General features: G+C 38.1%; 1 protein-coding gene across 9 annotated transcripts in view; it reads right to left on the reverse strand.

Moving 5' to 3' along the window:
- EEA1 (early endosome antigen 1) overlaps positions 1-27,333 on the reverse strand; it is a 78,375-nt gene that overhangs the window by 27,377 nt on the left and 23,665 nt on the right. For 6 of the 9 annotated variants that reach the window (XR_012629226.1, XM_074870736.1, XM_074870731.1 and 3 more), the window contains 13 exons: positions 24,201-24,255; positions 23,991-24,056; positions 23,114-23,153; positions 22,150-22,257; positions 21,947-22,068; positions 20,216-20,371; positions 15,101-15,217; positions 8,636-8,974; positions 4,347-4,496; positions 3,227-3,346; positions 2,795-2,998; positions 2,008-2,208; positions 449-562 (listed from right to left, as the gene is read on the reverse strand). Coding sequence is in view for 8 of the 9 variants with exons in the window: in XM_074870736.1 (XP_074726837.1) it covers positions 449-562; positions 2,008-2,208; positions 2,795-2,998; positions 3,227-3,346; positions 4,347-4,496; positions 8,636-8,974; positions 15,101-15,217; positions 20,216-20,371; positions 21,947-22,068; positions 22,150-22,257; positions 23,114-23,153; positions 23,991-24,056; positions 24,201-24,255 (1,792 nt within the window). In the remaining variant the exon portion in view is untranslated. Of the gene's footprint in view, positions 1-448; positions 563-2,007; positions 2,209-2,794; positions 2,999-3,226; positions 3,347-4,346; positions 4,497-8,635; positions 8,975-15,100; positions 15,218-20,215; positions 20,372-21,946; positions 22,069-22,149; positions 22,258-23,113; positions 23,154-23,917; positions 24,057-24,200; positions 24,256-27,333 lie in introns of those variants that run through there. The other 3 variants (XM_074870732.1, XM_074870737.1, XM_074870738.1) reach the window with 3 other exon arrangements.

Raw genomic sequence — 27,333 nt, forward strand, 5'->3', positions numbered from 1 at the left:
CATGCGATTTTAACAACAGTCTTTTGGGTTTTTTGTGTCAGTTTGGCACACAGATAATTATTTGTGAATACAGACATCTGATTCTGAATGTATCTGAATCTGCAATAAGAGTTAAGAGTTTTCACTTGTACCCAAGTGCACTCTACAATCTTTTCTTCCTAACATACAGGTGAGAATTGAATTATACCCCATTAGGACAGTTTAGATTCTGAACCCTAATCCCACAGCAAGGAGTGGATCGCCAAGCAAATTCTTTACACTGCAAAATATACCTGGTCCAGATTACAGCAAAAAGAACTGAATACATACCACGTGGTTAAAATATCCTAAATTATAATTTCTAAATGCATATTCACATGTTTATTTACTTTGTAAACAGACTATTCTTAGGTTTTAAAGTAGTTTTAAAGGTAACATAGAAACTTTAAGTTTATATGTTGCTTACAACCTGTTGCTTATCTTGCAGTGCATGCTGGGCAGTGTCCAGATGATTCTGAAGATCTGCTCTTTGAGCAGCTTTCGATGCTTCTGCTGAAAGTAGTAATTCAGTCTTTGCTTTCACCTAAAAGACAAGTTGTATTTCACTAAAACATCTATTTTACCATAACTCACTTTAATAATTTTTATACTTATCAGTAAGTTTAATAGTGAAATCAGTAATTTGCATGTGCTAGTGTAAAAAAAAAAGGAAGAAAGATTTTCAAGGTTTAGCCAAATATCAGGATTTTAAACCACAGTTAGTTTTTACTTTGAGCTAAAAAAACAGACAAAACAAAAAAAACACTCCACCAGTCCCACTCATCTACTCTAGGAAAACATTTTTACTTACTAACAAGGAACAATGGGATATACTTACTGCATTCACAGCCATGCATACCTTGATAACTTCAGACTACATGCACATTCAAGGGCCTCCAAAATTTTTAAAAGCAAGAATAATGAGAAACAACAAAAATATGCTTCTACACGCATACTCTCTTTCTCTGCTCCTATCAGCCTGTTAGGGAACAATCTCCCTTCCTTCCAAAACACCCAGCAAACAAAATTTAGAAGGTAGGTATGAATGGTGTTGGTGCAGAGTGGCAATATTCAGGGTCACCTGCTATTGTCATTTACTATTTTTCTGCCTAATAGAAATGCCACTTCCCTGAAGACTGTAAGGAAGCTCACATTGCCTTAAAAAGCAGCTGCAATAGTCCATAAATTATTCAGTTCTAGCTCTAATGTCTTGGTGAAAAAACAGCCCAGATACTGTAGTGAAGCCCAGTAAAAACATTACATGAGAAGGAGTTCCTACACCTGTTTGGAAACTGAGTAACACTAATTCAAAAGACTACACAGTGTAATAATCCAGCATGTACTGATGCAAGAACTTCTGATTAAATGTTATTTATTCTTTGGGATAACTGAACATAATTAGCAGCTTTTAATTTAATTTTAATTTGATTTCATTTTAATTTAAGCAGCACTTAATAGTAGGAGAGTCCATCTTAAGTCCATACTGGGAAATTTCCTTGTTTAATAAATTAAATTGACAACAATGTGGCCCACAGCTTTTTTGTCTTGTTTTTGACAAAACACACCAGCATCAGAAATTCTAGGCATCAAGATCTTAGTCACTTGTCAGACTTTCACTCTGGTGCAAAGAATCCAGGACTGATAAGAGCAGGGTTTTGGATAGCTAATCATTACAAATACAACAAGATGCTTGAGGACAGATTTTCCCAACTCAATTATGAACTTCAGGGGTTTTTAATTTAAAAAAAAAAAAAAACCACCACACAATAAAACAATATAGACCAAAAAATCCACAACAAAAAGAACCCCACACACTTGTCATCTATTGCTATTCGGAATCCACCTACATTTTCCTCAATTTTATCTGCCTTATTCTACTTCATTCATCTGTTAGTAGAAACATGGAGTTTTTCCTAAATTGCTTTGTACGTTGTCTGGAGAGAATACAGAAATCACAAGCAGGATTTATATCACTAGACAGTACATTACCTGTACGTCAAGTTGTGATACTTTCTCTTTGCTTTCATTTAGCTGGCTGGTTAGTTCAGTTATGTTTGTTTCCAGGGAAAGAACACGGTCTTGAGCAGCTCTTAGATGTGCCTTTTGCTCCTGCACTTGCTCATGCAAATTCTCTTGGGCTTGTTTATGACTTTCTGATTGATTCTTCAGCTTCTCTGTCAGCTGAGTTACCTGCAGTGAAAAAAAAAAGGAGGTAAGTAGAAGAGAAGGCTGGAACAGCATGTCCAAGGAAGTCATAAATCTTCTGAATTTCAGTGTGTTGTCTTATGGCTCTGGAGACTCAACACTATCACAATTCTTTTTCTGAACTATTACAGTAAAGCTATATTGTACGCAATACCAGAGTTTAAATAGGTTACCAGTTGAAAATGGAAGCAAAAGGGAATTGTCAATTTGGCCTTACTGTAACAAAAACAAAATACTAAGGAGACAGCAGATGCAGGTTAAAAATTTTGGTGTTGAAAGCAGGAATTAAACCTCTTTTTAAAATAAGAGAAACAAACATGTATATGTATCCAAAAGTTATTTGTAAGCACATATTACTAGCGTATGTACATAGGAAATATCTAGGAACTCCTTCCTTTATGCTGATAGCAAGGAAGTCACCAAAACACAAGTCCTGTGAAATTTAAAGTAAGTATCAAAGAAACAGCAAAGTACAGAAAAGATTAGTGTCATATCTGATGAGATGGAAAAAAAAGGAAACAAGATTCAATAATGAGATTGAAAGAAAAGAAACAACTCTGCGAGTTCTTACCTGTATTTGCAATGCATGGTTTTTCTCTTGTAGCTGGTTAAGTACTGCAGTTTCTCCTTCCCCAGCTTGAATTTTTGCATATAAGTCCTCTCTTTCCTTTTCTAGCAGAGAAATGTTTTCCTTGCTTTTTTGAAGCAAAGCCTCAAGATTTTGAATTTTTTGGTCCTTATCTCCAATTTGTCGTAGTACTTGCTCCAAATCATTCTAGAAAATCGCATAATAGCTTCCTTAATTATAAGGACCTTAGAAGTTACTCCTAACGCATAAAATGTTGGATAAATTTATTAAACATTTTTTGTATATTATGTTCTAGATTTACAAGTTAATTTCTTGAAAGTAGTATAAGTCATGTAAGTCATTTTTACAGAGAAAACATTTAAAACAATGAAAACCTGAAATACAAATTCACATGAGGATATATAACTATGTTACCTGGGCTTCTCGTAGTTTTGCTGTAGTATTTTGCTGAAGTGTCTGCTGTTCCTGGTGCTGCTGTTTTGCCTTATCTAATTGATGTTGCAATTCGGTGGAATTTGCTGCTTTTTCCTTTAGCTGAAAAAAACCAAAACCAACAAACAAACCAGACTAATGAGTGAACAAGCACCACCCAGTATGCCAACAGTGCTCCACGTTCATTCTAATGCTAAAAGACTTTAGTCTAAACATGAATATTTGAAAACTGATATAAAAATAAAAGTGTGTAATGCTAGTTAAAGAATCAAAATCTAACCAAAGCATTCATTACCATTAATGGGTGAGATTCTATATCACAAGCAAGAACTATAAAACAAGTATCAGACATATGTATTTTAGCTCTCAAAATTCTAAAACACAAGAGATTTTTAGTACGTTTTTTCCAATAGTTGTTAAGATGTAACATGACTGGTAATGTAGATACCTGTAAAACAACATTATTATCACTATTATTAGCAGTTTTAGTAGCAACTTCAGTTTAGCAGTCTCCACTTCTATACTGGTCAAGGCTTTGCAAATTAGCTACAGAAAAGCTTTAAAGCTTTGACAACGTACCACTCAGGTATTTGACCAATCCCGCTACAGGCAGCAGAAAATCAGCAACATATACAAGATACTCATTAAAACAAATAAAAATTAATAAAACAAGTGTTTTCTGCCCATCCACCCCACAAAAGTTATTAATTATCAGTGACCTGCTATGCCATGTTCACTTTGTCTTCACATAGGGCTTTATCTCACAAAAGTGTCTACACACAAAACTTTATTCATATGGGCTTAGGTGCACCTAAGTCTTCTTTTTTTTTCATAAGATCCTTGGACAAAGCTCGTAAGCGCAAAATGCACATCTTTTGTCCATCTGTAAAGCACCATGAACATATGTGCATCCAATGAGCATTTAGCTTTACAAAAAATCTGTAATGCTAGTGGCATCTAGGCAGATTTTGACAATTTTACCATAAGACTTTAAACAGTATTAGTAAAATGAAATTCCCATAAGGACAAACTTTATTAACTGCAACATCACCACAAGTGGTTATACAGGCTACTATCAGAACCAGAACTAGAGTTTGCATACCTGCTCTTCAGCACGAGAAAGTTTTAACTGCAGATCAGCCACCTGCTGCTCTTTGTCCATCAGCTTCTCACTAGACAGCTGCCTTTGCTCCTTGAGCCGCCCATGCGCTTCCCCTAGCTGCCGCTCTGTTTCTAGAAGTTTGCTGTGCAACTGCAAAAAAAAGTCATCCATTTTTTTAGACATTCTTTAGTCAACAGCACTGTATTTCAGACTCATTTTGTGCAATGTTTACCCCAAATTTTCATAACTCATTAAAATGACTACATGAACTCCTGAAGTCATGTATGTACATCATACACCTCAGAAACACAAATCATGCTAAAGAACAGCATCAGCTGCACAAGCATGAATATTCAAAAAAATCATGTAAAATAGTGATGCTTAGAGCAACTTCATCTTGCACAGCATACATCCTCAGTCCTGTAGATCCAGTGGCTGAAGCACCATGCCTTTACCAGCTCCACTGGCTCCCACAATATAGTGTTCTGCATTGATAGACTAGGAAGAGCATAATTTTTAGCTTAACCTGGCTACATCAGTGGCATTCATTCTCTGCAAAGAAGAGATACATGAAACTTCAATGTACGGTACGGCAGTAACTTTGGTGGCTTATAGTCTGGCACCTCCCAGCAGCAGAGAGTAACTAGGGGGGATGCACTCTTCCAGATGGACATAAGCCTGCCTCATCATTTTTTCAGCCATCAAAACCAGTATTGCATCATCTTCAATGTGCAAGGATGTCCTTTTACTATTCACTGTTATAAAAAGCTCTCTCCAGAAAATCAGCTGTTCTTCTATTGGAAACTGTCACTATAGGTCCTGGGTTACCTCCTGCCTACTTCTACATGAACATATTCATGGATACACAAATGAACTTTCAACTCAATGCAAAAACAGAAAATGGCTCGGGCCTTACACCGCAGCAAGAGTTTTCTACAGGTATCACGATGAATGAAGCTTGGTCCCTATGAATTGATGTCCAAGACCCTTGAACCACTCACCTTTTAACTCCAATATCCCTAAACCTTTTTCATGCTTTCCTCAAACCCCTACTAACAGGAAGGCAAAAAGCAGCACAATCTTGTTTCTTACTTCAAGCTACCACTTGTTGACCATCTGGCCACCTAGCAGGACAGAAAAAGGAACAGTGGTTTTGATAACATTAGATCTTTCCCCCAGGCACTGAGGAGGTGAGGCATGAATGTAAGTCTCTCTCCTTCACCCAGCTGCCTGCTTCCACAAGAATTTAAACACTGAAGACCTTTTGGCATCTGTCAAAATTTAGCTGAAGCTAACAAACAATGCAAAAGTTACAAGGAATGGAGACAGGAAAAGAAATGTGTCTATGTCTTATTTTCTTAGGAAATCAAGCTAAATTATGTTTATACCACAAAAACTGTGAAGGAAAAGCTGTTCAGCATGTGGCCGAGATGCTGATTGCTAACTGTGACTGCACAGTTGAGACAGATAGGAGAAGATGGAGGACAGGGTGAAGAAAGAGACCATAATATCTCCTCCAGCAATCAAGAACATTTATCTTTTTCCACAGGAATCACTGAATTATTAATACTTCTCCTCACTGAAAATAAGAACAAGAGCTGGAGGAAAACAGTCTAACAAAGAAAGGGTGCAACAAGATAACTATATCTATTCACGGCTGTGTTGATACTGGGAGAGAATATCTGGAAAGGGGGAAATCAGTAAACATTTCACAAAAGTCACTTTTATTACAGGCACAATGAAGTATTTCTGAAGAGGATTAAGGCTGACTTTAAGTAAACAGAACCATAAAATCCAGGATTAACCTATGTTGCAGAATACAAAAGTCATAAAAAATATTTAGACTTTCAAAGATACAATCAAGTAGATTCAAATTTTCTCAACAACAGTATTTATTAGCAATTAACATTTCTTCAAGACTGAAGGAGTCCGTACCCTCTTCCTATTGCTGTGCTGAAACTGTTATCATTGAAGTTTTTTTCCATTGTGAAGATCACTTCCTTCACATGACCCAAATTCTAAAATATACAAACTTAACCAGACATGCATCTGTTCAAAAGAATTTTGAGAAGATGGCAAGGATTCTTTGAAAGTGTGGTTTGACTAAACAACTATACATATACACCTTCATAAGCAGCATTCATTGTGTCAGCATAAGCTATTGGACTACATGCATAAAAAGATAATTCCATTAAAGTAATAAGTGAACAAATATGAGGAACTTAGTCTTTTCATGACAACAGTAACCAAACTCTTGTTTGGAAGGAGAGAGAGAAGTTTTTGCTTGGCTTTAGTTTTATTTTATACCATGTATGAAGGCATTTTTTCCCTCCACTATTCTTTTACAATACAGCTCTAAACACATCCTGAGATCCAGCAGCTTGTTGAGGTTTTCTTGCTTAGACTGTCTTCCTTCCCAATGGTATTACCAGACAATGTGCAATGTCTTCATTTCCTTTCATAGGAATTCATTCAGCAATGCATTATTCACCTTCCTCTGCCTTCATTTTCCCACCCCAAAAATCCTCCCTGAAAATGCCCTCTCAGGCTGAAGCTGTATTTCAGCTCAACCTCTTGGATGTGCTTCTGAAGCTTGCATACGTGTTGGCTAGGCAGGCTGAGGCACTTTTACCAAGTGAGAATTCCTAAGCAGATAACTAATATAATTACCTCCTCCTGCCCCAAGAGAAGACTGATGGAAGAAGGAAAATCATTCTGAGGATGTAATACATAGATAAATGAAGTTTTGCCAAGCCACAGTTCTTCCAAGATAAACTATACATGCACAGTTTGCAACTTAATCTATTTCAGACTTGACAAAGGGTTGAAAATTGAGAAACACTCACATTAACATGATAAAGCTTTGGTGAAAGATTAAAATGAAATATGTCATACTAACAAAAAACCAGATTATTTTTTCCATTTTAGGACTGGACACAATTCCTGATGCACAAATATTTCTCCAGTCTAACATATCACTCCCCAAGACACCAGATAAAACAGAGTTCAACCAGCCTCAAATTTCAGCGTGCCCCATGTTATATGAAAGTCCTGCTTTCATAACTCATTGGACTCAGCAGAACAATACATATATGGCGGGGGGACATATGCTCTGTGTTTTCAGAGGTATCAGCAACAGAAAGAGAAGGTGTTTGTGGAGAGACACAAAGGAAGCAATATTAAGTCTTCACATTATCCTTGCTTTTCACACTAAGCATTCCCTACTGTATTCACTGTTCAATTTTAAAGCAAATCAAGCATTGTTCAGTTCTAATGTAAAACGAAGACTTACTTTTCTCAGACTTCCTATAGAGTAGTAAAATTACTACTAAAAGTGAAACTACTTCTGATACTCTACCTGAATTTGTTTTTCTCATAACCAGAATTCATTATAGCTTCATCTACCTTACTGAACCAGAATAAATAACCTTGCTGACTTCTTAGGATTTGTCTCTTACTATATTTGTCATGGAAACTCTATATTCTGCATTGGCTTCTCATTTGACAATACTCTTATTTCAGGGAATGCATCAACAAAAAATGTGGACAGGAAAAAATGCGGGATGAAAGAAGAGTTCATTTAACTCTGTAAGAGAAAAAGAGTGGACAAAAAAACTTGTCTCATATCAGCTAAAGCCTTTTTTTATTCACATACACAAAAGAAAAAGTCAAATCAGAACATGAGAAATTATCTACAAAGTTTATGCTCATTCAACCTTAATCTTCAAAGCTGAAATTATAAAGACGGTTTTAAGAGGAGTTCCAGGTAGAACAGAATTAGTAAGATGTTTCCCTTTCAGAAAAAGGGGAATTATACTACAGGTAGATAGATATTACATTAGCCCTCCCAGAAACAAAAATGTGGAAAGGTGTTTATAACTGTAGATCTTGCTGAGTTTGACTGTGAAACAGGGGCTACAACTACCCTCATTTGTTCCTGACAAGAGTTTGGACCTACTAAAAGGATTGAAATTTAACAAGAAACAAATACCAAAGAATTTCTGCACTCTTATCACTGCCTCTTCTTTTTGCCTATTCTTTTCTTTACTTCTTTAAGGGGTAAAGGTGATTGTATTTCATTCTCTGCAGTGTTAGGAAGAATATATTTATTCAAATACCAGCTAGCTTTATATTTATTCAAATATAAGTACTGGTTAGTTACTCCCCTTCAACAAGGAAATGCAAATGCATGTGAATGAAAAAAATGCATGCACAGTTTAAAAAACGTTAATGGGATGGTTTAAGGAACCATCCCAATAGGATGGTCTAGGAGGCTTAAGGAACCTTACCTGACTGAGCTCACTTTGGAGTTGCAGGCCATGCTGCTCTTTTTCCTCCTTCTGCTGCTGGAGCTGTTTACATTCTGCCTTGAGATGCTGGTACTTTGTCTCTACTTCAGACAGCTCTTCTTTAAGTTTCTGGCTTGCTTCCCCCTTCTCACCTAGCTCTGTCTGTAATCTCTGTATCGAGGCTTCAGATGCAGACAACTTTGCCTGAAGCTGTTGGCAGTCAAGGTCTTTCTGATGATAGCTTGCCTGCACATTCTTCTTACTCACAGATACTTCATTGTGTTTTTCTTCTAGCTGGGTGTAGTCCTGTTCTTTCTTCAGCAGCTTCTCAGTCAGACTCTATGAAGAGAGTTACACAGCAATTCAAGTGCAATTCTGATTACAGCTGTGCAATGCATTATTCAGATTTCTTCTCAAGTGTTGATGCTGAACAGTGAAGAACTTGCTCCAAAACATTATCAAAGAAAATATTGACCTCTATTATGTATTACACAAGTTAATTCTAGAGCCCATACAGCACACAGTTTCAACTGGAAATATTTTTTCATATTCTCACATAAATCCACTTCCTCTGAGAACACCACACAAACTCTATTTCTGTATCCTAAAGACTAATTTGCTTTCCCTGAACATTCAAATTCTAGGTTATTACAACTGCATTTGCTTGGGGAAAAGCTGAAATAGTAATTTGAGTTATTAGTATACAGAAAACATTTTCAAGTATCACTGTCCTTCACATGATTCCCTAAGCAACATTTGTGGTTTAATTCCGGTCTAATCCCGTGCAGTCATCATGCTGGTCATTTTTAGAAGTATCCTAATTTTGCCCTGTCACTATACTTAGCAGCATGATCTGCTATCCAAATTATGGAAGAGAACCTGTGAAAACTAATACAGTCTATGATGTTGATAAATCACAGAATGAAACACTCATGATTTAACCTTCATTTTAGAAGAGGATATTTTTACATTTTAGTTCATACCATCTAATTTCTGTGCATACAAATCAGCTCAAAGAGGATGGCTGCTTGGAGTCTGAAAACACTAAAAACTGGGATTCCCTAAAGGAAAGACATGAACATCGCTGAGCGTCAGATTTTAATTACCACGTTAACAACAGTAAATATTGCTGGGTCATACTATCTGATTCACACACCAAGACAAATACTGGGGGAAAAAAAAGTATTTATAGATAATTTTCAGCTATTAAATAATGCTTTTTATCAAATTTCACAAACCAATCAAAACTATATTCAGATAGACATTAAATATGTTAATGGACAGGATATAATTCCAGAAAGTCTGGGGTTTCCCCAGGCTTAGCTGAGGCACTAACTCAAATTTCAGAGATCTCTAAGCAGGACAAAGAAACCATGAGAACCATTTTGATTTTTCAGTGGCACTTTTTGAAGCACAGAAATGCAGTTGCAAGGAGGCCCTGGTCATCACCCAACACAGGTAATTCATTCCATCTTCTTGAAACGTACCAGCAGGTTCCATTTATTGCAGCATCTTACTGATACCTATCTCAGTGGAGCACTACTATGTATACCTTTTAAATGCTTGTGCTCTTCCTGCAGTTTCAGTGACTATTATATTCTCTAGTGACCCTTTCAATTAAAATACAGAAAAATTAAGAACAATTCTAGCATGTCAGCCTGAAAAAATGCTAACACTGAGGTCAGTCTTATGTATCAAAATTTCAGACAATTCTGCAACTTTGGAATAACACTGTTCCAAAGATAAGATAGTTAGTGCTGCAATTCTATTTATGCTGAGCATCTTAAAAGCTCACTTCTGCACAGTATCCAGGGATGAAATCTGTTTGCCAGAAGAAAAAGCTGTAAAATTATTCAAATAAGTTGAACAGTTGAACACTTTTGTTCTTTACAGATTTTAACAAATTGTATTGGTCGTTATAAACCATATACAGACACTTCTATTTTACAATTGTGATAAAATAAACAGAAGAATCTATTAAAAAAAGAGAGGTTAGAAAACAAGCAATCTTGCAAATGACAACTCTAGCAGTCCAGCAACCCATGTGAGAACAAATACAATTAATGCCCTACATGTCCATTTAAAAAAATATATACTTTCTAAAGCATACAACTGAGCTAAAAATTCTGGCTCAAGACTCAAGTTTTGCTACTGAATTCTACCTCTGAAGTGGTATATTTTGAAATGCTTCTTGAAAAATAAAACAACTTGCTGCTGTTACAGGTATGCAGAACTTTTTATATATGCATATATAAAATTCAGGAATAAACCACATAAAGAGCATACTGAGGCAAGCTGCCATCTTCACCCTCCTGAAGATAGTGGCAAGGCTCCCACTGTTTTTAGAATACATTTCACCCTCAGAATACAAAACAAAGTTGCAATTCCTTTTTCATTAAAGAGAAATGGACCACACAGGATCATTAACATTCATACTGAATAGTGTTCCTGAAATAGCAACACACCACAGAACCTTTTTCATCATAGCCGGGCAAGATAATCTTACTGCTACTTCATAACTAGATCCACACGTCACATATAGAACTGCTATGAGCTACTTTATGAAGAGTCAGTGCAGGGCACTAACTTAAACTTTCAAGTAAAGGGGGGGTGAGGAGGAAAAAAAGATAAACAGTTACTGTTCCCTTGAAGCAGACTGAGATTCTGGGAAGCTTTCAGGAATGCTATGTAAACCAAAAAAGAAGCAAAGCCTCTTGACCATCACCAGACAAGCTATCCAAAGGACAGCCAAGAGCAGCAGCTACACACAGTTGGAGATGCTGCTCCACATCCTGCACTACTCTTCTCTCTCCCTCCCTGGTCTGATGATCAATACAGCAATGAATACTAGTGTTTAAAGAGCCACTGCCCCTGACAGATGAGCATCCTCTGCAGTCATGAATGGCCAGACAGAGCCACAAGCAGCTACTGCTGCTTTCATGAGAGAAGAGCTGGGTTTGCCTGACAGCCCCCTACCTCCACGTGTGACTGAAGCCCATGAGCAGATTTGAGGACACAGAGCTGCCAAGTTATAGTCACTCAGGTTACATCAGTGGACCCAGCAGTGTCTCCTACCTGGATACATGTTCCAGATGCATCCCTGATATATAAAGGGATATGTGGACACACACAAGCCATCTCTCTTCCCCAAGCCTTGATTTCCACAGAAAGAAAAGAGGAAATGAGTTACAGCCCTCAACGAAGAGCCCTGAGCCTTCAAAGCTCACAAGATACAAGGGGGAACACCACACTGAGCCCTTCTTTTATAACTGCTACTTGGAAAAATACACATAATACATGTTAGTAGTGACAGTGGCCAGGCATTGAAAAATGAACTCTGTGGTCACTGATCCAATTTCAGAATAGTTATGTCAGTAGAAGGTTAGAAACTAAGCATTTTTCCCTATAGATAATGCATCACAATTTTCCTAGAAGAAAAACAAACAAAAATCCCACATGCAATGGGTTTAGAAGTACAGCAAGTCTTATACTTTAGGGAATACACTGGTTTTACACAGAAGGTCTCTTCTGTGCTACAGGCCATTACTGGCCTCTGCAAGGCAAGCCAAGCCTCATAATTACAGTGCTTTATAAATGAAGGAAAGGCAGTTCCTGCTGGTCTGAGAGAACTCATCTTATCTACTTGTCATCTGCTCTTCTCAGTATAGCTCCTGAAAATATAAGAAACAGCTTGCTTGCTTGAGGTTGTAAATGAGCTTGAAAAACTGTGTCAGTCTCTTCCCGCGTTGCAATGGAGTTATAAATGGATGTACGTAGCAAAATGCAATATATTCTATCCTGCATTAATGGCTCCTCCCTCCTCCCTGACATCTTCTTCAAGGATGGCAAACTGCTCAAAGTGGGAACAATTTTTGGGAAGCTAGCCTTACCTTTTCCAATTCTAGGCCCAAGTCCTCCAGGGCCAAGATTCCTTGGCTAGCATACCATTCTTATGGATATCACCTTTCAAAAAGCTGCGTAAGAAGGTGGATGCAAACGGCTTTAAGTCACCGAAACTGAAAGAGGAAGAGTAGCTTGCTGCGACTTCTTCCTATTCCTGAAGTGGTGTTTGGCATTAACCTGACATAGTAGAGGAATCTCTCAAAGTATGGTTATCTTATGCATCAATCTGTTTCACTTCACGTTGTTAATGGAATAGCAATATATTCAGGCAAGGGCTCTATACTGTATAGCAGTACTTTTGCCAAAAGCTTGATTCAGTGTTGCTGGTCTGTGGAAAAGTACAGCATGACAATTCTCACCATCTCAGTTCTGCACCTGATTTAATGAGCCAAACCAAGAGTCATCCTACTAAAGGCAAGTTTAATTTACCAAATTTTAATTGCACCTTCTTATAATCTTTGCAAATGCTGCTTTAATATCAGATTACCATCACAGAATGGTTAGGTGTCCTGGTTTAACCAGGATAGGGTTAAGTTTCCCCAGCAGTGGGGGGGAGCTCTAGCCGGGTTATTCAGATACCATGCAGATATCACATCCTGGCAGGTCACATTTTCCTGGCGCAGGAGCGCGGTGCACTCGTGGTTTTGTACATCGTACTTCAAACTGCTGTATTTGGTAGCTATTTTGCTCTGTTCACTGCTATCACTATTACTGTTATTGTCATTGCTGTTGTTGGTTGTGTTGCTATTGCATTGTTGTATTAAACCTTTCCTTATTTCAGTCTTGGGGCTTTGTATTTCACTCCCTTTGTGGGGGAGGGGCAGCGGCCGCGTGGTCTCAGACCCCGTCAGGGGCTAAACCACCACATTAGGGTTGGAAGGGACCTTAAAAATCATCTAGTTCCAACTCCACTGCCATGGGCAGGGACACCTTCCACTAGACCAGGTTGCTCAAAGCCCCGTCTAACCTGGCCTTGACCACTCCAGGAAGGGGCATCCACAACTTCTCTGGGCAACCTGTTCCAGTGTCTCACCACCCTCATAGTGAAGAATGTTTTCCAAATATCTACTTTAAATCTATCTTCTTTCAGTTTAAAGCCATTACGCCTTGTCCTATTACTACATACCTGTGTAAAAAGTCCCTCTCCAGCTTTCCTGTAGGCCCCCTTTAGGTACTGGAAGGCTGCTATAAGGTCTCCCTGGAGCCTTCTCTTCTCTAGGCTGAACAATGCCAACTCTCTCAGCCTGTCCTCACAGGGGAGGCGCTCCAGCCCCCTGATCATCTTTATGGCCCTCCTCTGGACTCACTCCAACAGGTCCATGTCCTTCTTATGTTGGGGGCCCCAGAGCTGAATGCAGTACTCCTGGTGGGGTCTCATGAGAGTGGAGTAGAGGGGGAGAATCACCTCCCTCGACCTGCTGATCACACTGCTTTTGATGCAGCATAGGATACAGTTGGCTTTCTGGGCTGCGAGCACATATCGCTGGGTCACGCTGAGCTTCTCATCAACCAACACCCCCAAGTCCTTCTCTGCAGGGCTGCTCTCAATCCACTCATCTCCCAGCCTGTATTTGTGCTTGGGGTTGCCCAAACCACACACAGGACCTTGCACTTGGCCTTGTTGAACTTCATGAGGTTTGCACAGGCCCGCCTCTCAAGCCTGTCCAGGTCCCTCTGGATGGCATCCCTTCCCTCCAGCGTGTCAGCTGCACCACACAGCTTGGTGTTGTCAGTGAACTTGCTGAGGGTGCACTCAATCCCACTGTCCGTGTTGCTGACAAAAATGTTAAACAATGCTGGTCCCAACACTGACTACATTAAATACACACTGTTTAGTCTCTGTGCTTTCCTTTTTCCAAGATTGACAAGGTTGCTGGTAAATACACATATATAATGTATACAGTTCATATATGGTGTTACGTATACACGCAACAAAAAGCAGCATGCAGCTTTCTCCTTGTCTCATTTCTTCCCTTACCTCCATTTATTACCCCACAACACATGCTTTCTTAATGCAAATACAAAACACAGGAAGCAAAAAGGGCTTTGATAAAAGCTCTCAAGGAATATTTAATAAGCTGAAAAAGCTTCTGGAGTTTATTCCTGTTTTCTACCATTCATGACTCTGATAAACAGCCAAAAAATATGACAGGAGTACAATCTCCAAGCTAAGAAGCAGGAAAACCAATGAAGAGAGCTCAAAAGGTCTTCAGAATTACGATTTTTAGGCAAATGTAATATTTCAAAGAGTATTTTTTTCTTTTAATGTGTGAGATGGCAATACTGTCTAATAATAGGTAAACATAAACTGCAGCAATTAGAAATCTGCAATCCTAACAACCCTGAGGATTTCAGTTGTAACATATTCATGACTGTTAAAATATAGTGTTTGTTTGTACATTACGATATCCCTTGAGTTAAGCAAAATGGCAAAGGAATTCTCAACTTCTGCAACACCAAGAAACGTCTTGTTACAGTCTTCAGTGCTTCCCAAGGCAACGCATGATGTGTGTTTCCATTTTAATGTCAGCTGACAAGCATAGGAAATAACAGCGTTCTCACCTGTTTTTTCTGTTCTAGCTCTTTGACTGAACTCTGAAGTTTTTGCAGCTCCTGAACATACACAGCTACCTCCTGAGGTCCTTTGGCAAGTTCAGCTCTTAACTGGCTAATGGTAGCCTGAACAGACAAACAGAAAAGTTCATATTTAAAACAAAGCTTTGCATGCATAACCCAACAAAAGCAAAATGTCTGGTAGCAAAATAAAAAGCATCTTATATACAAATAAACAGCTTAAGAAAAAAATCACCTGCAAACTAATCTTAGAGCACCATCAGCCACAGAAGTACCACTGAGTATAATTTTCATGCTGAGATTAATTCACGTTCTACTTCAGAAGACAAAAATTGGCCCCAGTCCAATAGAAAATGCCAGGTTGAGTGCACAACCAATGAAAATCACAACAGATTATCCATTAATTGTTATCACAGTTCTAGCTCAAGGTGAAACCCTCCCAAGTCATAGAAGTTACAATGGCCAAAATCTTCATCTCCCTGTTACGAAAAATGCACTGGAAAAGGTACTAGAAGCGAGTCTGGCATCTGATGCAAATTTGGCGCCTAACTTTTGGACACATCAACCCTTCAGGTCAGCATAATCAGGGGAACAATACTACCCTGTTAAACAGGATTGGTAAAAAACAAAATATTTCAATGACTGCACAGTATTTCAATACAGTAATGGAAGCAAACAAGAAAAGCACTTTAGATGGGTAACAATGGCTGCTCTAAAGCATGCTGTGTATGAATGCACTCACTTTGAATACACTATGTAATAGTGACCTTTTTAAATAAGTTTTCTTTCCTATTGTTCTGATGACCACAGATTTCAGCACAAACATATAAATACTGAATTCAAGAATGGACTAAAGGAGAACAGAAGTAGGAGACAATAAACATACTATTTACAACCTTCCTACAGAAAAAGGAAGACAAAAGAGAACATATGAACACATTATATGACTACACATAGTTATTAATTCTGACTTTCTGTAACGCTGTGCTTTACAAGGCTTTTTCACTACAGACTTGTGAGCTAAAACACATCCTGGGATCTGTCTTTGGCAGACAAACATTCCAGGATGTTCTCAGAAAACAGAGTATGGATATTTCACTACTGAGAAAATATAATGCAGAAAACATGCAGAAACTTGCTAAGGACACCACTGCAGCCTTTCAAACTAGAATTTTAATTTATATGCATAAAGATACATTTCTCTCATTCACAATTCAGTAAGCCCATCCCACATTTCATTCTTAACATGGAAGTATATCATGGATAAATATTCATTCCTGATATTGCCTGGCTGATGTGTCTGTATGGCTAATGAACCAATAAGCAAACAGGAATGTATCTGTTTAACCACCTCTTGAAATTATCTTGATACAACAGAAATCTACTCTAAGAATAAAAAGCTTTCCAAAAAAATTTACCTCAAATTTAAGTGTCTCCATTAGAAAGCAGAAAAAATAAAATGGATGGATGAAAGATGGAAATAAGCAGTCACAAAAACTGTTAGTAGACACACTTCCTCAAATTTGTTTGCAAATATTCTGGTGTTTTTAATGCCTTTGATTAGTGGGAAAAAAAAAAAAAAAAAACAGTCCTAGCTTTATTAAATTTACCCGTAATTTAATCTACTAATTTTGTTTAATTCTGTGGGCACTCAAATTAACAATCAAGCCTAGGCCCTGTATTTTATGAAGATTTATCAGATACTGAAACAAATCCCAATCTGCAGAGATTCATAGAAATAATGAGTTCCATAGCAGTGCAGCTGTTTTCATAATGTGTTTACTATGCAAGAGTCACTATAGCAAAAAACTAAACATGGAAGGAGTAGCTCAGAATTAACATTCATCTGAGAGATCTAGACACCAGAGTTTCAGGTACAACTCTAAAATAAGGCATAAACACTCAACAAACAAACAAAAAAGAAAGGACAGCAATAAACACATTTAGGCAACAACTGTAGAGCTATACTGTTCTTCACATCCCTCTCCTGCAGCATTTAAAGATGCTCATACAGGGTTAAGATGATCTTTGTTATTCTCTTCACCCACACCATAAATTTAACTTATTTTAAAGACATGTCACTTTGGAAACCAATTAATATACATAGCCTCAGCCAGCTTGGCAAAATAGCCAAGGATGGTGTTAAGAACCACTTTACACTTTCAGCCCTTGAGGTGGTCTTAAAGAGCAAAGCTGAGATGAAACGTGGCCTGTTATGGCCAGAATTGTTCCCGTTCTGCCAATAAAGGATGTCTATTTCTTGTTTTCTTACGGCTAACACTTTTCACAACTGTGGTTTTTTTAACAAAAGTAGAAATGTTTTCACTGCTACAACTTTGAGTAATTTTTATTTTTTTTGAAGTCTGATCTGTCACTTTACATCAACAGAAAAGCTTTTATTTTGAACATGTCTTGGGCTATTGTTGCCATATGTTGGAATTAAATAAAGAAGACAGTAACACTTCCAAGAAGAACCAGACTGCCACTGCTTACCATGTTCTGCCATGCAGCAACTCAGTCTTCTCTGGTTCAGCCTACATACTGATGATACTACACAGACATCTGATATTATTATAATTGCTGCAATGTAGTTTATAATCCTTCCATACATCTAAGACTTCTTATATGAACACATCATAACAGCTAGGGGCATCATGCAACCTTCTCCATGATCTACCATTACTTCCAGGAGGACTGAAAAAAAACCTTCCTCACTTTTCTTTTTTCCTGTTAAAGGCTGAAGTTTAAAGCTACATTTTAAAATGGCTAGTTATGTCAAAATTTTAACATACCTAATTTGAGGGAACAGGAGAAATTCATGCTTCTGTGAGAACGTTTTAAGATGAAAGATTTTTGTTACGCCCATGTCACTATGTCATTTTATCTTCACATGAAAACTAAATACCCAAAACCACAAAAGACTACAGAGACAGTATTTTGAAATGAAATTTAAATCCCACAGCATAATTGTGTGATCTCACAGTTAAAACCAAATTACAATTAGGCAGCAACTTACATGGTCACATAACCACATTATATTCATAACTCCAACTGTGATATTCCTTTTTTCACATCAGATGAAGCTCTTGACATACATAATTTTAACTTGAAAACAATGGTAGATTCATGCTTGGTACAATACTGTACCCTTGTACAATTCCTGGAGCTCAATATATCTGTTGGAGTGTGGGGAGGCAGGAGGGAAAGCCCTAAGGAGTTTAGAATAATGCCGGGCAGCACTTAAAGCTCTGCAGTGCAAAGAAATAGAAAGTTAAAACTGCTTCTGAAATTTAGGGCACGTGAAACCCCAGAATAAAAATATATCAGAAATCCTTCACATTCACGAATCTCAACAGGACAGAGGATACTAGGACTCCTAGAGAAACCCTAGGCATTCACTCACGTAAGCTGGGGAATTCTGCAAGGACCCCACTTCACTAGGGGTCAACAGCTTTGTGTTGAGAAGTTTTGCTGGCACTGCTGCACTGATGGGGGACAACAGAAAAGGGGAAGGGCAAAAGTAAAAGTTCCCAAACACAGCTGACAGTCTTTAGTGAAGACTGTTACACTGTTGGGTCATCTATCAGTACAACTATACCAACCAACCCACCGGTGAGCTGCAACAGCCAGCAGGAGAATTCTTCTGCAGGTATGGATTTACCAACTCCTCAGTAGAATAAATCATATGTTAGACAAAAGCCTTTTTGGTGATACTGTATTTTTATTAGGATTTCTTGCCATTATCTCTGTTGGATATTTCCCTCACTGTCATGTAAACAACATCAAACAGGCTTTAGTCAGGAGTGATCCGAGACATTTTGAGATGTAAAGTTCCTTCTTAAAGATCCAAGTCAGAGCTGTTGTATCCCTTTTTCTCCATCTTGTATGGAAGCAAAGTGTTCACTGCTGGAAAACCAGATGAACCAAAACCAAGAAAACTGAGTATTTGCTATGGGAGAGGCAATTAGCTTTGCTTCCTTAAACACGGAGTTATTATCAACTCTACATGCAAGAACAACAAAAAAGGACAAATATTTTCAAAACTCCCATCAGCAACTTAAAAATTCCACTGACTGAGCCAAAGCAGGGTAAGTCTTCACAAAGTACTTCTGAAGAAACCAGCATATTCTGAAACTCAAGTAGACAGTGAGGTCCCTCTTAAATGAGATGAATTTAAAAAGTTAAAATCCGGAAAATATGGAAGAAAAAAAATGTAAATTGATAAAAAACCTAACATGAGAACAATAGATTTTATTTTATACTTTAGACTTCAGCAACAAAGAGAGGAAAACTAAGGCGGTGCTGCCTGGAAACAGAGTGCAGGTGACAACCTGACATCTTGATCTTATGACACAGTGAGGCCTGGCAGTCACTCACTATCTGCTCCGGTCGGTAACAGGCAATGCTCAGAGGCCATTATGCAGTGGACTGGGGAGGGTATGTGTCCAGAACAGATTTGTAGTTTACGCACAAACTATTCCTACAATAAATAACAGGTGTAAAAAGGCCTCTCATGTGACAGTAAAAACTAGAAAAAACAAAAATGAAAACCAGTTTACAATATCCACTGAGATTTTAAAATCTTGTATAAATTCAAGAATTATATACATCCTATAAGAATATTGAAATTATTATCTACCTAACTAATCACTTCTTTTTATGTATTTTTAACACTCTAGCATCCATTTTCAGGCACATCAACTCAAACATTATCCAGAATCATCATTTTCAGTAACAACAGTTTTTATCTGCATGTAGCTCACTAAGAGAAAAAAGTGTTTGAATCACACAGGTACTGCACTATTTGTCTCTTCCCAGTACAAAGAGCACAGCTCTGCCAGAAGGTTTTTTCCTCTGCTATCAGGCTCCTGTAGAAACTTTTTATGCCAAGAAAAGGTTTTGAAATGAAAAGCATGGGGGCTTTTGGAGGGTAAATATTTGACAGAATTATGCAATCTACTGTAATGAAGAAACATGTCCATTAGATAAGTTAGAACACTCAGTTAAGAAAGAGCCTTTTTCATGATAATGAATTAATATTTTCTATTTTCATAGGAAAATCATGGCAAAGCTAGCACACACATCTTTAGGTATGATTATCACCTCTGAGTTAGCCTGCTCTGCCTGCAAGTGCTTGCACTCGTCTTTCAGCTTCTCAGATTCTCTCTCACGTTCCAGTGTCATTTTGTCCATCAGTGTCTGAACTTGGACCAGCTCCTTTTTCAGGACAGCCACATCTTCCACACCAGGCCTTTGTAGCTGAAAAGCAGAAGAGTAGCAGTGAGCAACACACTGTTGGCAGATATGCTTCCAGTGTCAGTCATCTCTAAAAATCTTTCAGATTGTCAATTTATAGACAAGGTAACATATACAGTATTACAGCTGGTGGGGGGGTGGGGTGTGTGGAACCAAAAAACACCAAAACCACAGAAAAGTACTTATCATTCCCAAAGGAAATAGGATTTAATGGCTGATAAATGGGAAAAGGTCTCAAAGATTAAATTTCTGTAATTTTTATGTAGGTAGATGGCTGGGTTATAGGAGTGAGATCTTCCCTGGAAGAAAACACTGAAGTGACAGGGAATCAATGCAAAAAAAATTATCTGAAGTCACAGTTCTCTGAGAAGTAGGCTGCACTGACTTCACTACTCTACAGAACGCATTACCATATATACTTCGCTGCTGTAATACTCAGAAGCCCATCTCAGGACTGAGACACCTAACAATCCAGTGCTACACAGACTTTTATAATAACACTGCCTCTGTCTTCAAGAACTATTTCAGAAAACCACAAGAACAGACACAAAAAGGGCAGCTGAAGGAAATGTCTTGAAGGTACTCTCAGACATGCCTCACACAAAACCCATAGGTAAAATCTGTTGGGAATTACATCTAACGCACTGTAACATCCCTCAAAATAAAAAGCTATGGAGGAAAAGGAGAGGGAAGGCAACAGTGGGCACTGAAGAAAGCAGACAAAAGGAGTGCTGGCATCTAGAAGACAAAAGGTACAGGAAAACGGTAAGAATGCAGAAGGAGAAAGGAAGACAAGAAACAACTAAACAGAGAGGAATGGATAAGTCCGGTGGCTGGACAGGGCCAAGAGGGACTTCTGAGCCCTTCAGGGCAGCCAACTGCGGGGAAGAAGGGGGATAAACGGGTCCTAATTTCCTCCAGAGTCTAAACAGCAGTTGAGTGGGAGAAACTAGGAAGTCCCCTTCACTACTGCTTTAGAAGTGGCATGACTGCTGAGTCTCTGGGATTGCTCCCTGGAGCCATGGCTGTATACAAAAGTCACCAGGAGCCAAAATCCTGGAATACAGACACGTTGGTATCCAAGCACAAGAGGGACAACATTAACATAGGCATGATGATGACAGCTGCTAGCCTTTCAGCCACCATGTCACAAAACACCTCTCTGAGCACTTCTTATGAATGCAGCGGTCCAGGGACAGCCAGAGCAAAACACCTCATGGAAAAAGGGTGATCTAAAGACAGCTGTGGAAGTCAGAAATGGCATGCTCCAAGTACAAGCTGCACAGCACATCTGTATGTGTAATACCCTGCAAAACAGCTGAAGGGTAGAGCATCAAACAAGCAGACTATAATATAACATAGGGTCAATTTTAATATATGTCAGAAACAACATATATTTCCTCACTGGAAAAACACTAAAAATATAGGTCAGTGAAACAGATCAGAAACAATGCTGTTCTGACAAGCAGATGTCTCCCAGTTCAATAGTTTGACTGCTTTAAAACTGCATTTGCAAGCATTTAATTACATCCCTCCCTTGACTTGAAAATAACAAAAACATTAGTGTGATGTGAATACCAGCTCTGTCTTTAAGTCTTCCACTGTACTTCTCTCCTTCTGCAGTTCTTGTGTCAGGTTTGTCACTTTCTGTTCTGCACCTTCCCGAAGGCTGATTTCTTCATCATACTTCGATTTAAGATCTAATAAGAAGGAAGTTGAATAAATGATCACTTGCACAAGTTGCACAAGAACAGAATCATACCTCATGTTAATATACTCACCCACAATTTCAGTGGCCAGTTGTGCAGCTTTTTGCTCAAACAAGTCTTTCATTTGCTTAATGTTAAAATTTTCTACTTGGATCTCTTCTAGTTGCCGTTCTAATGATTCTAGTTCCATAAAAAGAACAGTATTATTTTCTGGAAGAGCTAGAACAATACAGTTACTCACACCCATAAAGAACCATAGCAGGTAAATAAGTAATCCAAATTCACTTATCCAATTAGCTTAGCAAAGTGAACAACTTTACTGAAGTTAAATATCTACAAGCATGATGCTGGAACCTGTCACTAGTTGAGTACTTTGGAGTATTAAGTACATATTGGTTTTCACTGGTCACAAATAGCCCTTCGGATCACTGCAACATGCTGCTGAATTCCAAGCCTCCAACTGCAATAAAGCGCCCTTTAATCATGATCAGTCAGATGATACCTTATGTACACATAAGGAAAATTTTATTCCATGAGTGCCTCATGGAGAAAAATACAGAGCAAAAATTATTGGTCTGCAAAACAAAAAAACAAACAAAAAATTCATTGTTTTCTTTGCTAGCAGTGAGTACAGAAAAAAACTAAATAAAACCAGCTCTGACAAATGCTATAGTTTAAATATCAACAACCACTGTCTTTCTCAGCAAAAGACTTGTACTGAATGCTTGAATACATGAAATGATTAAAAACATGTTCAAAACTACTCATGAGAACTGCTTTCAGAGTCAGGAGAACTCCTGTCTCACTTCTAGAAATTACAAACCTCAAGCCTCTGGAACATTTCCCCAGACTACAGCTATCAAGAGCTATCTATCTTAAGCACTTAATGAACTTTTTTCCCAGTAATTGTACCATTCCAGCTTTGTAGCTCGTTAGTTTACCAAAAGTGCTTTTTCATAAACCTAAAAGCTACACTGAAAAAAATTTCAGAAATTCCATAACAGTGCAGAAATTAATATAATAAAACGTTAGCCACCTGTAGATGTAGTCGTTGTCAATCCATCAGACTTAGAATCCTTAAGAAAACAGAATAAATGCATCATTAGACAGTAGGAATGAAAACTACTACTTCCAAAGTTCATCCCATTTTTGGAAACAAAGGGAAATAAAGACTTCTGTGCTCAAATACTGCACAGCAGTGTAAAAATACCTGATGTCAAACAGTTATATCTGGAAGACCGGAAAAGGCCAAGATGATTTTCCGTTTCATGTATCACTACACTATCAGGCTTCCAGACTTGCAAGATTGCAGTAACAATCCCCTCCCCCTCCCTTTTCTCAATATTGAAATTGCCCTAAAAACAGAGGTTACAGATATCATTAAATACATTCTGAGAAGGCATTCTGTCAGAAAGCGATTTCTGAGGTTTCTAACAATTCAGTCTCTAAGTAGCTCATAGTAATAAAAGAAGCGAGCGCTTTCTTAGGGCACAGCACACTACAATTTGCCTTGCCTTGTTTGTTCAGTTCATATGGACATCTGTGAAATCCCACTACTGTTCTCTAAAAGTTCTTAGAAGAAAAATCCCATCACCCTTTCTCATAACAGATGAAACATCACATTCCATTTCTTTTCTTTAATAAACTGAGTTCTGAATAAGCCCAACAGAAGGAAAAGTCTGAACTGAACTTGTAGTGACTTGTATGGAAGAATCATTATCTATTCTGACTACATTCTTCAGAATTGTATATGCAGTTACATTATGGAGAGATAACTAGCTTTGTCTTCAAGAACATGTCAATATTCAAATTATGGAACTAACTAAATCAGGCCACGTGCCTTACAAAAAAGGTATTAATCTTCAATGTCAATGCTGATGATAAACCTGCTTCAAGTATTTTAAAGCAATTACTTGCTGCCGCTGCCCCTGCAATTTCTCTAGTTCCTTCTTCAGCTCTTCTGAATACCACCTCTCCTCCTAGAGGGAAAAAAAAAAAAAAAAAAAAAAAAAAAAAAAAAAAGGAGATGGGGGAGAGAGAACTGTAAATTTCATTGCTTAAGACAGTGGAACACTTTGCAATTTGAAACAAAGAACCAAGTGCAAGTAAAATACATTTCCAACCTTCAGCGAAGCTTGCAAATCTTGGACTTCTTGTCGGAGCAGTGATACTTCATCTCTGAATAAATATACCCACAGAGTGGAGAAAATGAATACGTAGTGGTTATATTTTGTCAATTACATACAGGTTATAACGTGTATTAAATAACTGGAGTGATAGCCATGTACTACATAAATATAACTTACATAATTTTAAATAGTTATTTTTAGATTTTTTGAAACTTGGCATAAACCAGATTAATAGATCCTTATTAGTTCACTTTGCACATCATTTGAAAAAATGCTAAACATGTTAACTAGATAAGTAAAGAAAGAGATACGCAAAAAGTCTCATGAAAACAGAATGTATACCTAAATCGGTGCATCTGCTCAACCACATGAGTTCAGAATGGCAGATGTGCATTGGGACATTTAACTGTTTAGCATGTCTTTTTATGAAAAGGACAGGTTTATTCTCCTTCACTTCCCATATCATGTAAACGGACACTGCTAAAAGACAGCATGCTATCTTACTCCTTTTGAAATATGCAGTTACATAATTTTTCATCCACACAGCAATTTGGTATGCCCCACAGACACACTCACTTAATGGCCTGAATGCTTAAAGCCTTGGGATTTAAATTCTAAAATTTCATGCTTAAGCCTCCAGTCATGCAAGAACACAAGATCCAAGGCTACAACTGTTCCTAATTGATTTAGACAGCACCCTTCTAAACTGCAGGTCTCCTTACAGAATTGCACAACTATACATACAAGGATAAAGTTGCATTACTGAGATACAGCCACTCCAAATCTAGAATGCACAGGTCATGAAAATCATGCAAACATACCCTTTCTTACTGTTTGTGTAGTGGCAACACTGAGAAGTACACAGAATATACATATAGGTGTCAATGCCAACAAATTCTCTTAGTTTTACACCATACAATTTTACTGCTGCTGTGCTGTATTATCCCCTCCTCCACAGATGTTCTTTTAAATTATCTTTCACTTCGGAGGAAACAGAAAACCAAATCAAGCTACTCCTTTAGCTAAACTGGGAAGGAACAGATTCAATCTACATCAGCATATTGACACTGGGTCAGGATCAAGAAGCAAGTGAAACACATGCACTTGAACTAGTGAAGCAAGAACTCCAAGGTGGACCAATTTTAATGGCAAAACAAACATGGGATATTGGGAGGTTATTTTTTTTCAGAGGATGATTTTCTGCTATTTACACATTATTCTACCTGTGTGAGATGTTCACTGGAGGTCTGCACATACAACTTTACTGATGCAGTTGTAGCTGTAATTCAAAACCTATACATTGGTTGTGAGTGGAGAAGAGGGAGCAGCCTTCTCACCAGTATGAGTAAATCAGCTAATATTCACACCTGAGATTATACATGAAATCTCAGGCAGGTGAAGCAGTCAACTTTATTGAAGTTGGGCTGAATATATACCAGATCTGCAATGCTAAAGCATTTAAGATGCTCCTGTCTTCATAGCAGATGAAAGGCTTTGAGCTGCATAAAAATAGTTTGTAGTAGAGAGGAAGGAGGAGGGGAAGAGGAGGGAAAGACAGTTTGTAATGTAAGGACCCTTCTACAGCAGTTGCCTTGATATTCCCAATATAGTTTTGTTTGATGGTTTTAAGATGAAACCTAAATTCAGTTTAACTGGAAAATGAATGGGGGAAAAAGAAGTGTAAGGTATCACAGTAGACACTATAACTGTCTTTCTTACTGCTATCCAAATCCTCACCAAATCTCCCCTTCTGTCAGGACTGTTACAATCCCTTCCTCTTCTCAGTACATCTGAGCCTCACCATCTGGCAAATCCTTACTACCTTTTCCTTATAATCCGCTCCATTCCCCACCTGTAATGCCAGTGCCTCCACCCCAGCACCAAGTACCTATGGCCTTGCTGAATTGCACTGGGGAAGAGTTACATGATTTACTCTTGGCACTTAACCAAGGTAGTTTATTGGTGGGGTGGAAGGAAGAGGACACAATATAATTCATAGTACCTAGCTTTTTCTATTGACTAAATAAGGAATTTCACCTCAGTCTTGGTCCTATGAATTACATGTAAGTTTCACTCCTAGAAGGCTAAACAGAGTAGCTCCCTGATGCAGGCTGCAGTATTTCTTTAATATGGTATTCCAAGTCTTGGAAAAACATGTTTACGTTGAATGAGAGTTTTCTCAAGCAAGCATGCCAACTGAGAAACATTAAGGAATGCCACAGTAATAGGAAGAAATAGCTCATGTGTTACACAACAGCTCTCACCAGTCTCCCTTCACTCCATCCAAACTCCCTGACCTTGTCCACTTTTTCAATTATATGAGAGAAAACAAAACCACTTGTCCTTAAACTTTAAAAAAACAGGGGAAAATAAAAAAAAAAATTTCACCAGCCTACATCTGGTTGACATTGGAAATTTGCAGGCATAAAAATAAATATTTCATAAACTATATAAACAATATAGTTACGATGAATAATTCCTCCATGTGAATGCCATTATTCTACCAAGAGTATCATTTCAGGTCTAAGTTATATCACTCCAAAAAGGCTTAAATCAGACAGAGAAGAAATACTCATTCTTGAATAAATGTGCACATAGGAAACCCAATATAACTCCACTAGAACCTACCACTTTCTCCTATATAAAGCCATAATTTCTTTCGTTGCAGCAGCTGGGAGAGGAGGCAGCTATCCACAAGGAAGGGCTTATCTGTGCATGAAGACAAGATCTCTGCTAATGCTGGCTCTTATTGGCTTGCCAGCTCTGCACAATACTGGGGAGATAGGGATCTTCATTCAGATAACAACTGAAACATGTTACCTTCCACACTTTTTTCTCACCAAAGAACCACCTCTCTTGAGTTAATTACATAAATATATGTATTTCATATCACCGGTCTTGCGGTGTGTACCTCTGAGTGCTGAATGAGGCCACGGGCAGCTGCACACTCTAACACTGCTGTGTACAAACCAAGGGAGTTTGGGAGAACATGACAAAACAGCAGCATGGACTGTCCAAAATAAACACTGAACAGAAAAAGAACTAGCAGGAAGCAAAAGGAAACCTACATAAATTTTACCTCTAAGAAAAAGCTTCCTGAACCAACACAGGCAAACTATTCAGTTAA

This window comes from Strix uralensis, chromosome 5 (assembly GCF_047716275.1).
Source record: "Strix uralensis isolate ZFMK-TIS-50842 chromosome 5, bStrUra1, whole genome shotgun sequence".
Lineage (NCBI taxonomy): Eukaryota > Metazoa > Chordata > Aves > Strigiformes > Strigidae > Strix > Strix uralensis.